The following is a 17368-nucleotide window of genomic DNA, read 5'->3' as shown; positions in this document are numbered from 1 at the left end:
TGTTGATTTCAAGCCAAACGTTTTTTTTTTCAATTATGTCTCATTCAATTTCCAGCATAGGCTCTTCGTTTGAATTTTCGTTTTCTACGTCTGCCGGTCGCTCTTCAATTTCATCGTCGGTAGTAATGCCGCTTCGCTCCGACAAAACGCTGTCGTCGGCATTTATCGACGAGGACGCGTCATCACGCTGTTCGCTTTCGCCCGGCAAATCGCGCGGCACGCAGTACTTCTTTATGACGTTGTACTGCAGGGAATTGATGACGCAACAGCTCAGCGCACTGCGGTTGATGTTCATGTCCTTAATCTCGAACCTAACAGAAAAAGGCTCAAGTTACTATTAAGAAACACCCCATTTCTGGAAAGCTGCTATTCCTATTTGATCTCAATAAGTTATATACTTGTTATGGGGAAACTGGTTCGGTTGGCAAAAACTAGTAAACTGAACAGGGCCGTTTATTTTGTTCTCATTTAAAGGACAGAACATAATAAGCACCAAAAATTAATTAGCGAAGTTTGCACCACTTTGATTACGGAGTTCCGTTGAAAGATTTGGGACTTTTGGATATAGAGAAATGCGCGCGAAGCGCCGAAAATTTGCTACTATGTGTAATAAAAAAGGAAATATAAATTCGGGATAGCGGTCGTGGCCGCTTGCAATTTTAGTCACATCATGCTGTGAAACGATAGATAAAGATTTATCTGCAAACAAGATTTTTTCATCAAAAGAGCAATATGGCGTCAAAAAAAGAGCCATATATGGCTAGCGAGCCATAGGTTCCCGACCCCTGGTCTAAGCCATGTCTGAAAATTATATGCACCATTCGTTGGCTGCGTCGTCGTAAGCTTCAACGTCCGACGAAGTTTGATGTCCGTTGTAGCCTCCAACCACAACCAGCTGATCGTCTATGACCTCGATACCGAAGTTGGACCTTGGCTTGTTCATGTTCGACGTGTTTCGCCAAGTGTTGGTGGCCGGGCAGTAGGCCTCAGCGTGCTTCAGTCGGTTAACCCCGTCGAATCCGCCCACCGCGTAAACCTATAGATGCAACAGACACAAAAAGCAGTGTTGCAATGACTTTTGAGGTCAGTAACTTGACTCAATAACTTGACTTGAGCTTAAAGTCTTAAAGCACTGTACTTTATTGCCTTCATTTTATTGATTTTATTCGTCGAATCCGCCCACCGCGCATACCTATAGATGCAACACACACAAAAGCAGCGTTGCAATGATTTTTTAGGTCAGTAACTTGACTTGAATGAGCTTAAAGCATTGTATTTTATTGACCTTCACTTGTGGGCAAAATTACTGTAATTGATTTAAGTCTTTTGGACGAATTACTTGGGTCGAAATGAAGTGTTTTCTTTAAGCATTTTCACTGACTTCAAACTTTCTGACTTTTCAGTTGAAAACACTGTACCGGTACTTTCTATTGGGCACTTAGTTATCGCGCTGTTTGGTTCCCAAGCATAACTGCTACAAACACCATTTATACTTACTCAATTCAGCTCGGGGGGGTTTAACTGAACTTAAACCAAGCTTTTAAATACGCCTTGGGATTCTTTCACAAACTACCCATAAATTTTAACCCTAAGCGGGCCCAAAAATGGCGTCCAAAAGTCGCGGCTGAACAACAAATTTCTCATCTGACCAATCCGTGGAAGCTAGTTATGGAGACTCCCGATCTTCTGCTGCGCATTGGGGTTACTCTCGTCCAAACAGCTGTTTCTGGGTCGTAGAACTCGGCGGTGAAGAGGCACTCCTGTCCGTTAAACCCTCCTGCTATATAAACCTGCCTCGAGACAAAACAGCCTGAACGTGCAATTTAAACAGCAGAATACACCAGCCATTCATCACACTTAACTATAGGGTAAACGAGTAACTTTAAAACATTTTTCGTTCTCGTTTTAAATCGTTTTACGTTCTCTTGTTCAAATTTGGCCACAGTAGCATTTTGACAAGCGTAATATAGGATATGGTTTTGTCAACTTTATGTAATGTATAGGGGTCTTGTAATGACTTAAGTCAATGACTTTGACTTGACTTAAGCCAACTTGGAAAATTGACTTGACTTGACTTAACTCTTTGGAAAAATGACTTGACTTGAACTTAAGCCATTGAGGAAAATGACTTGGGGTGAAATTAAGTGTTTTCATATACCATTTTACTATAAAGTTTTGCACATAACGATTAGATTGCTCCACGTTGTATTTTTGTTATTTTTTAGTTGAATTATTGTTATAATCGGACAAGTTTACCTATTTTAATGGTTTATCGCGTTATTATTACTTTGGTGGTTTGACTTGGAGATGACTTGCTATAATAATGACTTGACTGAGACCTGACTTGAGCAATCGATGACTTGGGCTGGAACTTGACTCGCTTTATTTTTTAACACGATTTGGCTTGGACTTTAGTTATTTCACAAATGACTTGACTGGGACTCAAGTTGTTTTAAAATGGCTTGTTTACAACACTGGTGTATAGTCAATACCAGGGCTGCGGAGTCGGTCAAAAATAACCCGTGTCCGACTCCGGTCAAATGTGCGACTTCGTCGAATCCCGAGTCCGGCCCTGACTCTACAGCCTGTATTCCGCTAATTTACGTAACTAAAATAACGTGGATATTCAGCAATCCACTTATAGGGGTGTCATATAATTCATTCACTCACAATATATCGCTGGAAAACGTTCCACAATGTGCTGTTCTACCGTTACAATTACCAGTTGGCGGCAATATCAGTTTAAAAATTTTGTACTGCGCATGCACATGTCGGACTCGGGACTCGGGTAGTTTTACGTGGTCTTACTCGAATCCCGAGTCCGACTCCGACTCCGCAGCCCTGGTCAATACCTTTTCAGTTTTTTCTCAAAATTAACAGAAAAGTGTCGCTATACAAGTAAATGAAAGCACTATACTAGAAATACCCTTCCGTCGAGTGAAGTAGCGCTGGCGTCGCTTCGGTTCTCGTTCATGTCGGGAAGAGAGACCCAGGTCTTTTGCTCGGGATCGTAACACTCGCCCGAGTTCAACCTAACGTAAAATACGGTCTGTAAAGGAAGACTTTCTGTACAGAAGCACAATACACATCACAAAATTGTAGGCTACTCTTTTACGAAAAAAATAAAGAAAGAATAACACCAAAAATCCGAATATATTATGTCCTACGTTTTGTTCTGGAAATCTTATAAAACCAGATTGACCAGTTTTGCGATTGAAATGCGAGTTTGGTTAAGTTTACTAATTTGCCTAGGCTTTCAAATGGTCCTAGGTTTTACACACTGTAGTTAAACAAAGGTAGTTGTTTATTCTGCCCCGATAACAAAAGTGCTTTGCGATGCTCCTAACTCGGCAGAGTTTAACTGGAGAACAAAAACTATATAGTGGATCCTATTCGATGGTGATTTCTAACACCAATGTTTTGGAGAGATTGCTGATGTATTCCAAGATCTATATTATCTGAGAACTTTTGTGAATATCTCATGTCTCGTTTCGAAATCAATTCGATCAAATAATAGTACGATTAAGACAATAATTTGGGTTGAAGTGAGATTTCATAATAAAGTTGAGCTATTTATATCAAGTTTTGCGCATAAAACAATTATAAGTTTAGCTGTTTTAATGGTTTATCGTTTTATTTTGATATCAGTGATTTGACAAGGAGATGACTTGCTCTAATAATGACTTGACTTGGTCAACTGATGACTTAATTGGGACATGGCTTGTTATTCTTTTAAAAGACTCAAGTTATTTCACAAGTGACTTGACTTGGACTTGAGTCATTTTAAAGTTTGTTTTCAACTCTGGTATCAGAAGAGTATCGATACTGGCATCAGGTATCGGCCAAATCCTAATTTTAATGCTTGCTATAGTAATGTAACATAGCGAGCTACAAAACTTGGTTTAAAGTCATATTCATCGTCGTTTTGTGGCATGCCTGAAAAGAAAAACACACTTCTATGTACATCACTGTTTTCCCAAACCCATAAAATATCGCAAATGACCTCATTTCTCCGTTCATTCCTCCAAGAGCGTAGACCTTTCTATCCAGGACTGCTACGCTTATGTAACATCGCTTTTGTTGCATTGACGGTTCCTGCAAACAAATACAATTTCATTTGTCAGGGGCTATACACCTACAGGTTTACACCTTGAAACTAGTGTTGGGACAGGCTTAGATCTAAGTATAAACCATAAAAATAATAGTAGCGTAATATTCAGTGCTGTAATGACTTAAGGCAATGAATGGACTTAACTGCACACAAGTCACTGTTTTTGCATGAATTGACTCAAGATTTTTTGACAAATGACTTGACTAGTCATTTGAACAAATAACTTAAATTGAATAGAAGTGTTTTCGTTAAAGCATTTTTTTTATAAAAATGGGGCTATATATGATTTTGAATTGTTGGATACAAAAATCAGTTTGCTTGCTAGGCCTATAGGTTGCAAAGGAATTGACTTGAAGTTGACTGCTCTAATTATAACGTGACTTTGGCAACCATTGACTTGGACTGGTAATAATCTTTTATTTATACGAATGACTTGACTGGGACTTAAATCATTTAAATTGACTTGTGTACAAACACTGGTATTATTATTAGTTTATCAACTAATTTTTTTCGTATACCTGAAACCATTCAAACGACGCCACATTGAACTTCCTAACTGTGTTGAAATAATTGACGCCATCAAAGCCGCCTATGACGTAGACAAAGCCGTTTACGTAGGCGACACCGTGGTAAGCTCTCGGGATGTCTGCCAAGGCCCTGTAACCACTTTCACTGTTGATATCTGAAATGTAAGACATTCAATAATTTTAACATCTTAAAACCAGTGTTGTAATGACGAGTCCATAACGTGACCTAAGTACAATGGTTTAAAATTGTTTTACACCAGGGAGTCGAACCGTTTGACTTTTCCGGTTCAGGTTCGGTTCGGGTTCAAGGATTTTTTCGGAATCCGGTTCAGTTCCGGTTTCCGTTCGGAGGAATTTAAAAGTTCCGGTTCAGCTCCGGTTCAACCATCGTTATTTTAAAACCGGTTCATAAAGTTCCGGTTCAGATACAGTATAATTTGCGTTAAATCTCAAAATGTGTGTCTTTGAATTGTAAGTCATTTAATTTAAGTTACGTGACTTATTAAAAAAACAGCAACTCATTATTGAAATACCTAAAAAATAAAAATCAACGATTTTTTCATTCAATAATCATATTTTTTTCTTAAAATATCGAACATGGCGTAACTTGACTCTGCAAAATAGAAGTTGTGACGTCATGCAGGAGCGAACCGCTTTTGTTTACAGGTTCGGGTTCGGTTAAGGTTCATGTTCTTTCAAATTATTCGGTTCAGTTCCGGTTCGGTTCCTTAAAATCTTATAAAAACCGGTTCAGGTTTGGTTACGGTTCGGAAAATATTGACCCAAAACAGGTTCATAAAGTTCCGGTTCGGTTCCGGTTCGACTCCCTGTTTTGCACTGTTTTTAAATGACTTGACACAAATCTTTTGTGCTTAATGACTTGACATGACTTAAGTCTTTTGGACAAATAACTTAAATTGACTTTAGTCGTTTTGGAAAACCACTTTTGCTGTTAGCATCGGAAATGCAAGACATCCAAGAATGTTGAAAGTTTGAAACCAGTGTTGTAATGACTTGAGTCAATAAGTTGACTTGACCTAAGTGAACTCAAGTCTTGTTTTAAGTGACTTGACTTGGCTTACGACTTTCGGGCAATATGACTTGACTTGGTTCAAGTGTTTGGAACAACTGTATTGGCTTAGACTTAAGTGACGTAGGTTTAGAATTGGTTGGTCACTTTAAATTCAAAGCAATCTTTCGAAATAATAAACTAGGCTGTTTTTACAAATGCTGATAGTGTGAGGTTTGGTGCACCAAAACCAGTCAAACTGCTTCTACACTTTCGTGCTATGTCGTCTTTGTTATCTAACTTGAATTCGAACACACTGTTTACATCGCCCCTGTTTCACATTTTACCACTTTTTGATTTGGTTTTATAAGTGGCCAGACGCTATACATTGAATCTTAACTGGACCATAAAGAACCTTCTGTATTCTCGACTCACGTACTGCTAAACATGAGATACTTTGTGAGTAGCATCTTCTATATACCTACTTGCTACAATGGTATAGTTCGCAAGTTAGGCACGCAACCTGAGTTATTCGACTCGGGAGTCTAGAGCAGCGGTTCTCAACCAGTAGGCAATGAAAATATTTTTAGGTGGACTATAGACCAATTTAAAACCGCTAGATTTATTGAAGAATTTAGTTTCATTTGTGTTAATATACCTAATTTTACAGAAATTTGCTGTCATAAAAACTATTTAGCCACCGATGTTTTGTGCAGTAAAAATAGGCCACGAAAGAAAAAAAGGTAGAGAACCACTGGTTCAAAGAAAGCGTCTATTAGAACAGTGCTTCTTAAACTTCTATCTCCAGATTTAATTCACCTTTTGTCCCATGATAGGATAAAACTATCCCGCCAATATATAACAGCACAAAATGATTTAGGTTGTTTCGATTTTTGTTAAGATCAACTCAAGCTAAGTTTTACCATTGCAACAATTTCAAACCCAGAACAATTTCTACAATTTCGAAACCAGAGATATAAAGCCATATGTACTTATACACTCAGTGCAAACCCAACTTCACCATTACAATAAGCGAAAAAACATCAAAAATCAACAGTTCAGTAGTCGATTTATTGTAGAAAATTGTTTACTAGTAGTGGCTAGGATGCTCCTAAACTGCCGTTCACGCTTATCACTCCTTTTGTTTGGTTCACCCCCGCAAACATTTTATTTACACTGGGGTGAACCATTCACCTGTTTAAGAAACAGCTGTATTAGAACGCCCTCCTATCAAACAAACTATATAGGTTCAACTAGGGCTTAACGAGCCTTTTTCCTGAAAGCATTGGCGTCCGTCCGTCAAGGTCAAAAGCAGTACAACTTCTCGCCTTTTCCCTTTACGAAAAACTTTCAATACTAAAGGGAGTTTTACTCGTCAAAGCATTGCGAGATAAAAATCACGCCACTGCTTGACCCATTGCGGCGTAACAAGCGCGCTTCAGGTCAAACTGTTGCTGTTGTTGAACAAGCGTTTTTTGCTCTTACCTCTTATGGTGCTGACGTTCAGCCAAGTTTCAGCCCTCGGATCGTAAGCCTCGATTGCGTTTGTTGGGCTTCCCCCACTCCAGCCGCCGATGGCGAGTAACACCTTGAGGGAAAAATAAACGATAAGTCGATAGGAGGTTACAGATGTAGGGTCTTTTTCGGACGAGGTTTTTGCATTTGCCACACAGTGTTGTAAACAAGTCATTTTGAAATGACTGAAATCCCAGTCGGGTCATTCGTTAAGTAACTTAAGACCCAGTCAAGTTATTTGTGAAATATCTTAAGTCAAAGTCAAGTCATTTAAAAATAACTTAAGTCCAAGTCAAGTCATTCGTGAAATAACTTAAGTCCAAGTCAAGTATTTTAAAAAGCTAAAAAGTTCGATTTATTCCTTGCCAAGTCCTAGTTATTAGTCACCCATGTCAATTCCCAGTCAAGTCATTATTAGAGCAAGGTACCTCCAGGGCAAATCACTGATATAATATTAACACGATAACCTATTACAATTGTTAAACTGGTCCGATTATTATTATAAATTATTCAAGTAAAAATAACACAAACACCATAGCAGTTTAATCGTTTTACGTGCAAAACTTAAGATAAAAAGCTCATTTTTACATTAAAATGTGTCAAATAAAAACACTTAATTTTTAACCGATTGTGTGCTTAGAAGGTTTATGACTTAAATGCGTCGAAATAAAGTTTTACCCGGAAACAAAAAACAAGCAAGGCTTTATAGGGCGCAGAATACAATCACCATTCCAATGTGAACCAATAATAACTGCGCCTTAGGGACGCTAGCGAAATTGCAACGCGAGCAACGCGTGCATAAGTCGTGCATGGTGGTAGACCCTTCAGAGAAGCCTTTCTTAACCTTTTTTACCGCGGACCCCTAAAATTTTCCTTTACCTCGCGTGGACCACTGTAGGCAAAAACATTCAAACATGACGTCATAAATTATAGTCACAGTCAGAGGCGTAGCTAGGGGGGTGCGGTGGGCTACATATGTCCCCGGGCGCCAAGGTACAGGGGCGCCAAAATAAGGATGCTGCTTCTTTAAATACAATGTTGTATTAAAATTTGAATTGTTTTTCCGTACAAAGTAAGGTATATTATGTTAATGTAATAGAAAATGTAATTAAACATGGAGGAGGGAGCGCCAATTTTATAATTTGTCCCGGGCGCAAAATAGACTGGCTACGCATCTGGTCACAGTGCAAATAGACTTCATAAATTTGCTGATTGTGGTATGAAAGTGTGGAAGTGGAATGGAGTCTAAATGCATTTAGCGCAAAACCTTTATTTTTAATTAATTGTTTTCATTAATAAATTGATTACTTCTTAAATATACACTAATTTTCAATTTAGAGGCCTCCATGCACTGAATGTATTTAGACTTCATTTTACCAATTTTTCAAGGCCTTCATGGACCCCCTAAAACTAGTTCGCGTACCCCAAAGGGTCCATGGAACCCAGTTTAAGAATCCCTACTTTAGAGTAAGACAACAAAACACAAGGTACGATATTAAAAACAACAACACAGTGGTCGAACTTTATGACACAACCCAATTCATTTGACTCAGTCCAAGTCGAGTCATTTGTCTAAAAGATTTAAGTCAAGTCAATTTTTTTTAGCAAAACAAGTGAAAAATTTTGTTCGCTGACGTCATCACCAAATCGATGACGTCACGTTGAAATGCATTTTTATGAAAGAAAAACACTTTTTAATACAGTTTTATTTTTTTTAAGTCTTCAAAGTTAATTAAAAAATAAATAATACTTCTTTCGCACCTCGTTTGGGAGCCTTGGTCTAAGCAGGGAGTTGAAGAGGCTTTCTTGCGTGGCGATGTACCTGCTGTCATGGGAATGCAGATCACAAACAACCTTCATCGCCTCCTTAATAAGTACTCGGCATTCCGGCATGCATTCCATTACCAAGTCACTACCTACAGGAGATTTAAAGAGCTATAGATTAGCGTGGAGAAGCAGTGGACATCCTATGTCAGTGGTTCTTAGCCAGGATTCAATCGAACGCTTGGGTTCGACGCAGCTCTTTCAAGAGGTCACGTCCTTTGAAATATAAATGCTGTTATTTCAAGCTAAATTCGAATTTATTTTATGCAAGGAGTCATGTAACGTTATAAATTAAAAGTTTGGCCAATTTAACCTATATAAAAGCAAGTTTATATGTTTGTAATTTTATAACGTACCGTACTAACTGTTAATTCTAAATTTCATGCTTTGGAAAAAGATTCTTTCGGAAGCGTTTTATAATTTGATTTTAACACATTAAACTAGTTCAGCACCACATTCAAACTTGCTTCCTTATTGCGTATAGTTTTCAATACTATTTTTTGCTTATACCATAGGCCAGTGTTTGTAATGGAGTCGATGACTTATTGACTACCAATGCTGTGACTTGAAATTAACTTACGCCACAAATGAATCACTGGGACTTGGCTGGGTATTCATTGAAAATCATTTGAATACGACTTCATTTCGAAATGACTTGTTTACAACACTGCCAAATTCGCAAAAAGGGCAAAGGAGCGAAACATTCATTGCTTTAATGATACCAGCCGTTAACAGTTCGATAGAATTACGATTATTGTTTCAGTTTATGGCAAAATTATGTGTAGGTCTCGTATACCTTTAACTTTTGTCATGAAATACTCTGGATCCAACAAGCCCATTCTTATTCCCTTCAGTAAAACGTTGAGATGAATGATTCGCGACAACTTGTCGTGTCTGACCCACCTACAATTCAAACATAAACAAATGTTAAGTCAAAACAAAACAATTCCTATAGCAGGGAGTCGGTTCAACCAAACCGAGTCTAACTCTATTAAAAATAAACTCGAGTCCGAGTCCAAATTTGTCGATTCCGTCGAATCCCGAGTCCGACTGTTTAGCCTGTACTTCACCCACTTACTGAACTCAAAACTGAATGGGTATGTGCAACAATTCACTCTAATGGGGCATATAATTCTTCCAGTCACATTACATGGTTTGAACCTATCCACCGTATACTATTTCACCTTTACAATTTCCAGTTTTCGGCCTTATTGGTTTCGAAATGGTACTGCGCATGCGCACTTCGGACTCGGGACTCGGTTAGTCTTACGTAGTCCTACTCGATTCCCAAGTCCCGAGTTCGACTCCCGCTCAACGGCATTTAAAGTAAAACAATTTTTTGTAAATAATACATTGCCAAAACTTCAATATCAACAAAACCTATACACCGAAAGCAAGGCAGGTTGAAAAAAAAAACTAGCCTGCAGTGAGGTTCGAACTCACGACGTTGAGCTCTACCAACAGAGCTACAGCGACGGTCCCGGTATGACTGGCTGCAAAGGCTCAGAGAGGAGCGAGTCGAGAAATATATAGTCAACAAAACCTAATCCGCTATTTGTCGTAACTAGAAGTGTCCAATAATCTCGGATCGCTGTCGATACTCGATGTCAAGTGGTAGTACATGTACTCGTCCGATACTAGGGTGTTATCAGAACCGATCCGACAACAAAGCTCTTATGGCAAATGATGTACGGCAAAAACGCATCGATTTATTCCTTGCATTTTTAGCTTAAATAAATGAACGAACTCTAAGTTTTTGTAGCCCTGTAATCTATCGTATATGGCCTGCTAACAAAACGCAGAACTTTAAATGGCCCCTAAGATTGAAAATTTGGACCACTGTTAGCCAGATGACCAAATATGATAATTTTCAGGGGTGAAACAGTTTTTATAACCTCCCTGCAAAATATTTTATTGCCGTTGTATTTTAGGCAGAAGCCTGCTGCAACTGTGTGCACTGGACCGTGACGAGGCTGGGGCACTTTATCTTGCAAAACGGAGCAAATCTTAACAATCTGGGCTTTTACGTGAGTTTAAAGCTGTAAATACTTGGTGATTTATTGCGATTTCGCATCGATTTATTCCTTTAAAAGTATCAAAAATAGTAAGTTAACAACGAACAACTAAACTTCTTAACCGAAGCAAATTTAGACCTAATACCGTTGAAACACTTGCATTTAATCGTGTCTATCTCATCTATATCGCCTTTTTGAGAATAGTTATGACGTCATATGGTACCGGATGGGATTACGACACTATTAGTCCAAAATATCGTGTATCGGACATTATCTAGTAGAACGTTTATAATTAATAAAGTTTAATTTTGTGATTTTATAAACATGATTTGGAAAATTATATAAAGCAAGGGTCAAATTGGGGTACGTCGCCCTTTGGGGTACGTGGACTACTTTTAAAGGGGTAAATGAAGGCCTGATTTAAATATTAGTGTAAGCGCCTTATCCATGATTTCTGTTTCACACTTGTTGGAGCGAAAACAACATGTTTCTTTAGACTACAGGTACTTGTTTTGTGACGTCATTTCTATGAACTCCACGCCGATCCTGGCTCACGAGAGACAAAAATAATTTATATGGGGCGGCGTTAAAATAAAGTTTATATAGCCTACTTGAACATTCCGAATTTCAGCACAACCTATTATTTCAAAGTGATTTTCTTACCGGAAAACAGCCTCACAAACCGACTCCTCGAGACGAACATTCAGTCGGTCGTCGGTTATCATTTGATTAAAGTCGCTGAACGACATGAAAAGGAACTCTTCGCTTTTACGTGAAATCTCTTCAAAGTTATAGAGAATGTAGGTGGTGGCGGCATCCACTAGACGTGTGCAGAAATAGGACCTTAAAAAACAAACGACAAACAGTGTTGTAATGAATTGTCTTAAGTGTACTCAAGTTCCTATTTTAAAATGACTTTGCTACTTGAGTATTTTGGGCAAAATGACATGGCTTGACTTAAGACTTTTGAAAAATATGATTTGACTTGACTTAAGTCTTTTGGCCAAAGTGGCCTGATTTGATTTAAGTTATTTGGGCAAAATAACTTGGCTAAACTTAAGTCTTTTGGGCAAATGTCTTGACTTGATTAAGTCATTTGGACAAATGACTTGACTTGGATTTTAGTCAATAGTCCCAATGATTTGAAATCGAGTTTTATTCAATATGTTTTAATAAAATTGGGCTGTTAATTTCAATCTCCCACGTAAACCAATTTGCGTGCTACGTTTTTGTTAATTTATTAGACAAGTTTACCGATTTTAATAGTTTAACATTTTATTTTTATCTTAATGAATTTATTTAAATTTGACTTAAATAATATTGACTTAGGCAATTAATGACTTGGACTTAACTTGTTACTTTTGCAAAAGACTTGACTAATTGGTCGTAAGTTATTTCAAAATGAATTTTGTTTTAGAGCACTGCTACAGAATCACACGTCTTATATGGCTGGTTAAAATAATCAGGCTACTTGTAAAGGAATAAATCTTACCTGGCGTATTGTCGAATCCCTATACAGTTAGTCGGAGTGAATTGTTTCTTCAGAAAGGCACAGCATTTGTCTTTAACGTATTTTACTAGAAATTGGTCGGCGGCTGGAAGCAGCTCTTCCACGTTTAATGACGTAACAACCACCTAATATAGATTTTATTTGATAAAAACTTGCTGTTTTGGCGGGTAGTTTAACTCAGTGCTTTTCAACCTTTTTTGGTTTGATGAACCCTTAAAGTTGTTGTGACGAACTCATGCACCCTGTTTACTTAAAAGGTAAACTGAGGTGAAAAGCGATATGAAAAAGCATTATGCATAATAATATCATCATGTCAACTACACCGAGCAGAGCTGCCAATGTTTTACACACTGTCAGTGATATTTCGATTATGACGGCAGGCTGCTTGCATATGTCATAAACCATCATTTAAACTTTACACAAAAAACAGGAATACAACTTGTACCACGACAGTCAGGCAAAAAAGAACAGTGATTGATAGAAATCACTGGAAAACACGATGTAATATTAATGGTTCATGAAAAGTTGGGGATGCACCCTTGCATACCTTTTCGTAGTAGTCCACCCCACGCATTTTTGCACCCTATAGGCACCGTGTACACCGGTTGAAGAGCACTGGTTTAACTAACCTGTCCTGTGTAGGCAAAGTTTAATATCGAAGCCATCATTTCCGGTGAAATACCGGGAATTTCTATTTCTTCCTTGTCCGCACTTTTCCATCCTCCCAAAAACAGAGACCTGGCAAATTATGGAATTTATAACCTACAATCCATAGCTTTTTTTTTATAGTAAATAGCAAAGTTAACGATTATCGGATGCAACATGTTCGCCCGGTCGGTCGCTGGCATGCGATTTTAATCCGGTGGACAAGGAGCGGCGACGTCAAGTGCGCTCGCTTCTCCACGGGCGCGCGTTCAATCTATTCAAACTCCTAACGTAACCGCACAAAACTTTTTTTCAAGCGCAATTACCTGCGTGGACATAAAAATCAAATTCGGTATATTGCCTTAATACAAATAAATTTGTTGTTTCCAAAAATGTTATTTGTTTAAGAACTTCTTGATGTCTGTTACCGCGTAAAACTTAGTTAGTTCGCAAAATATCGCATTTAAAGCGGCGGTTTTAGTAATAACTAATTTTCAGTTTCAGACGACATTTTAGTCAACGAAATTTATCTATAGTCTTTTTAATTTTACTTTTTAGTATATAAGATGGCTAACGCACTCTCGTTTTAATTATTAACCCTGATGAGGTCAGCTGGTATCTGCTGCCGAAACGTCGGTTTATACTTCGTTTACACCAGAAGAGCGATTTCTATCTATTGATATGTTTCCTCGTAGAGCTAACTAACTCTATTTTTGAGATTTTACTTACGTTGGACGCAGTATGGTACCGGGATTACATATTTGCTTGAATATCACGCAATGCGAACAATGGCGGCTACATTCTATAACTTAAGGTTTTGCGTTTGTGGGTGGTTCCCTATTTAATAGGTTTGCGTTACGTAAAATATGTTTGGCGTGCTTAGTCGTTGTTATTTAGTCGTCCTATTTCAAATAAACACACAATACTGCAGTTTGGCTGCATGTTACAGTTTTAACAAAATGTAAAATTTACAGAAATTTTAGTACGTTTACCAGTTACGTTTACCAGTCATAAAGCTGCCAAACGTGACGTATTTTTTTTTATCAAAACGACGGAAAACACTTGCGTCATGCGTGCAACGTGAAAATGGCTTTGCACAGTTTAAGTTGCCAAACGGCGCAATAGGGCTATTCCGATTTCAATAACACTGTCTACGACATTATTAGTTTCGGAAATTTCTTTTTTAAAGCAAGTATGTTGAAACGGTAGGTGTAACCGTATGTCCGATTGGTAGGTCCAAAAAGGCTATATCGTGGAGGGGGCCAGGTGCGCCGCGAAGAAATGAAAAAATGATACAAAAATTCTATATTAGTTTTAGAATTAGCAACTGAAAGTGAATTCCAGCAATAAGTAATTGAAATAACATTCACGTCGAAATAAAACACAGTTCGAAATAGCTAAAAGCCGGAATAAGATCTAAACCAGTGGTCGCAAAACTTTTTCTGTCGCAGCCCAAAGTACTCTTTTCAAAGCTATTGAAGGCCCACTACAAAAACAGTGGCGGATTCCGGATATATGGTTTTAAGGTGAAATATTTCATGGCTCCCTGATGGCCAAAACACTGCCATGCCACAATTCAAAACATTATACAAAAGAAGAATGTACGCGCGAAAAATTGGTAAAATATATAGTTCGGCATGCTTTCAGGACCACATTTGGCACGAGGGCCATTTCAAGCTGAGCCGATTTAAAAATTCTATGCCACACCAAGTTTTAAAATAAAGTGCAATGATTGTACGGCTATCACGCGGCCCACAACTACATGATAATACTAAGCTATTCAAAAGTAACTCGCGGCCCACTAAAAATGGCTCTGCGGCCCACATTTGGGCCACAGTTTTACTGATCTAAACCGCCAAAATAGGACTTAAACAATGTTTCACATAAACTCAAAGCCCCCATAACGTCACCACTTACTCCCCCCCAAATCCACACTGAACCAAAATTCGACCCATACCCTACCCAAACCTCTATCGAGGGCAAACAGTCCCGTGTCAAAATAGCGTCCCCAAATGCCACCGTTTAAAACATGGAGCATATAGGCCCACATCAACACAATAACAGCCAAGGTGGCGGCGCCTAATCGTCTCATACCGATTCCCTGCGGATTTGGATGTTATTTAGGCCACATAGATGTTATAGGCTACCGAAAATGTATTGGGTTTATTAGGCCGTTAGTGTTATTAATATGGTATGATTTAACCTTAGAAACGTTTTAAATCTAAATTCTGGAATTTAAAATTGAAATATTGAAATAACTTGTTCCAACACTTGAATAGTTTAAAGTTGTTAACGCAAAATAAAAATGAAAACATTCTTTCATTCACAGCTAAATTTAAAGCTTTTCTTAATAAATAGGAATTTGGAGAAGGAAGGTTGAATTAGGCTGCTTGGAGATGATTATGTAATCTAAACTGACCATCGAGATTTACATTTTTTTAATAAAGGACCTCGACTGGAAATAAACTTGACTTACTGTTTTCTATCAATAAACAATGACCAATATGACTAGATTCGAATAGCCCTTTCATTGAAATCCTATTGCCTGAGGAAGAGGAATAGTAATAGCCAACCTATCTAGCGGGATCCAGCCATAGGACCAAAATTAGAACAACATTAATGTCGGCATAAAAATAGGTCTTATACCTAATGGTCGTAATAACGTTTGAATCGAAGTTCGTCGGAACAAGACCCGAATTGCCAGAATAAGGTCTTTGCAACCTTTTACCCAACCCAGAACCTCACTCCTAACTTCATCACAAACTATCCTAATAATTCCAACGTTAACGCGAATTCAAATTCCAACAATACCCGCGCCTAGCCCCAAACAGAGGCGATAAACCCCGGCGCCAAAACAGCGGCGCTTTTTAAACTATGGCTCCCACATGTCGACACCAAAACGGCCGATGCCGGAAAGTGTGTGTTTTCATAATTTAAAATACTAAAGGCCTAATTTATTATTTTTCTGTTCTTATTCGGCTTATTTTATCGAGCATACGGTAATTTATGGATAATTAAATATTTCGCTCGCCAGGTGCGCCGCCACGTTTTTAAAGGTTTACAAGTGCGCCCTGGAGTAAAAAATTTAAAAAAACACTGGGTTATAGTCTTGTTTGTCTAGGTTTTTCATCATTTAGTATAAAAATGAATAAACATACTACTGGTTAATCGTTAACTAAAACTAAATTAAATAGAACGCAATACGCAAAATCTATTTTTTAAAGCGAAAAAAATAATTTAAAGATATTAAACACAGTCGTGTGTGACATAATAATTACAAGCATTGCACGCACAAGTTACGTCCTGTGAATACAAAGCTACAGTATTTACCAAACAGAACAAAAATTTGAATAACTTTTGTAGCTACAATTATCGCTTTCGACATTAAGAATAAATTGGCGGTATATTTTATACAGTACGGTCAAATCCCGGACATCAAAGCAGATTGTGTCATATCTCCCTGACGCAGATTTCAACACTAAATTCCTTGACATGTAAGGGAAAATCCTGACGTATGGCAACCCTAGTCTAGTAACCTATGTTGCGTTTGTTTTAGACTTACCTGAAATAATCGCTACATGCGCATAAAACCATTCGGTGAACAGGAAATCTAGCTTCCTGAACTTTCAAAACCACATCGCAAAAAGTTCCCTGCTGTCTTAAATCGTTGAAAAGCAGCCAACCAGCGTAGAAAGGCAAGCATGAGTTGGACACCATTGAGCAGGTTGACGTACTTTGGCTCAGAGCCATCTGGCTATTTTTTTGATCAGGCATCCATCGACGAATGGAAATCGCCTGTGTTTAATAAAATTTAGGAAAAATTGCGTAATTAAAAACGTGAATGACATCCCAAGGCTAAAACAATTGTGCATTCTTACGAAATAATCGGTGCATAGTTTTGTAACAATGTTATTATTTGGTGAAATTTTCCATATTATTGATCCATTTTTAAGCTTAAAAATTATTCCTATCATAAACAAATATATTTAGGTGCTACTAGTTAGTTATAAAGTAACTTATAATAATCTGTTATGTGCCATCCCTTTTTAAAAATAAAAAAACTCGCAACTTGTACTGTATTCTTTCCTCTAGCGGCGCTAAACGTTCGAGTTGCTATGAAACAGAATTTGGCGTGACTTCAAGTTTATCAAATAAATAAAAGGTTTTTATTAAAATGTATTGCTATTGGCAGTAATTTAGTTGGCGCTGTTC

The 17368-nt window shown here is 37.9% G+C and overlaps 1 protein-coding gene across 1 annotated transcript; it reads right to left on the bottom strand.

Annotated features, from left to right (window-relative positions):
• Positions 1 to 40: 40 nt before the first annotated feature.
• On the bottom strand, positions 41 to 16906 carry LOC146141535 (kelch-like protein 10). The gene is made up of 13 exons (XM_083390171.1): positions 16719 to 16906; positions 13141 to 13249; positions 12494 to 12636; positions 11665 to 11844; positions 9783 to 9889; positions 8924 to 9078; positions 7133 to 7235; positions 4630 to 4793; positions 4004 to 4095; positions 2927 to 3032; positions 1650 to 1790; positions 819 to 1036; positions 41 to 311 (listed from the first exon to the last, which is right to left on the bottom strand). Exons 1-13 carry the CDS (start codon positions 16904 to 16906, stop codon positions 41 to 43), a joined length of 1977 nt encoding a protein of 658 aa, XP_083246297.1.
• Between the last annotated feature and the right edge of the window lie 462 nt (positions 16907 to 17368).

Source organism: Ascidiella aspersa, chromosome 5, assembly GCF_963924565.1.
Source record: "Ascidiella aspersa chromosome 5, kaAscAspe10.2, whole genome shotgun sequence".
Classification (NCBI taxonomy): domain Eukaryota; kingdom Metazoa; phylum Chordata; class Ascidiacea; order Phlebobranchia; family Ascidiidae; genus Ascidiella; species Ascidiella aspersa.
The sequence above is the reverse complement of the archived record's forward strand: the minus strand, read 5'-3'. Positions and strand labels throughout refer to the sequence as shown.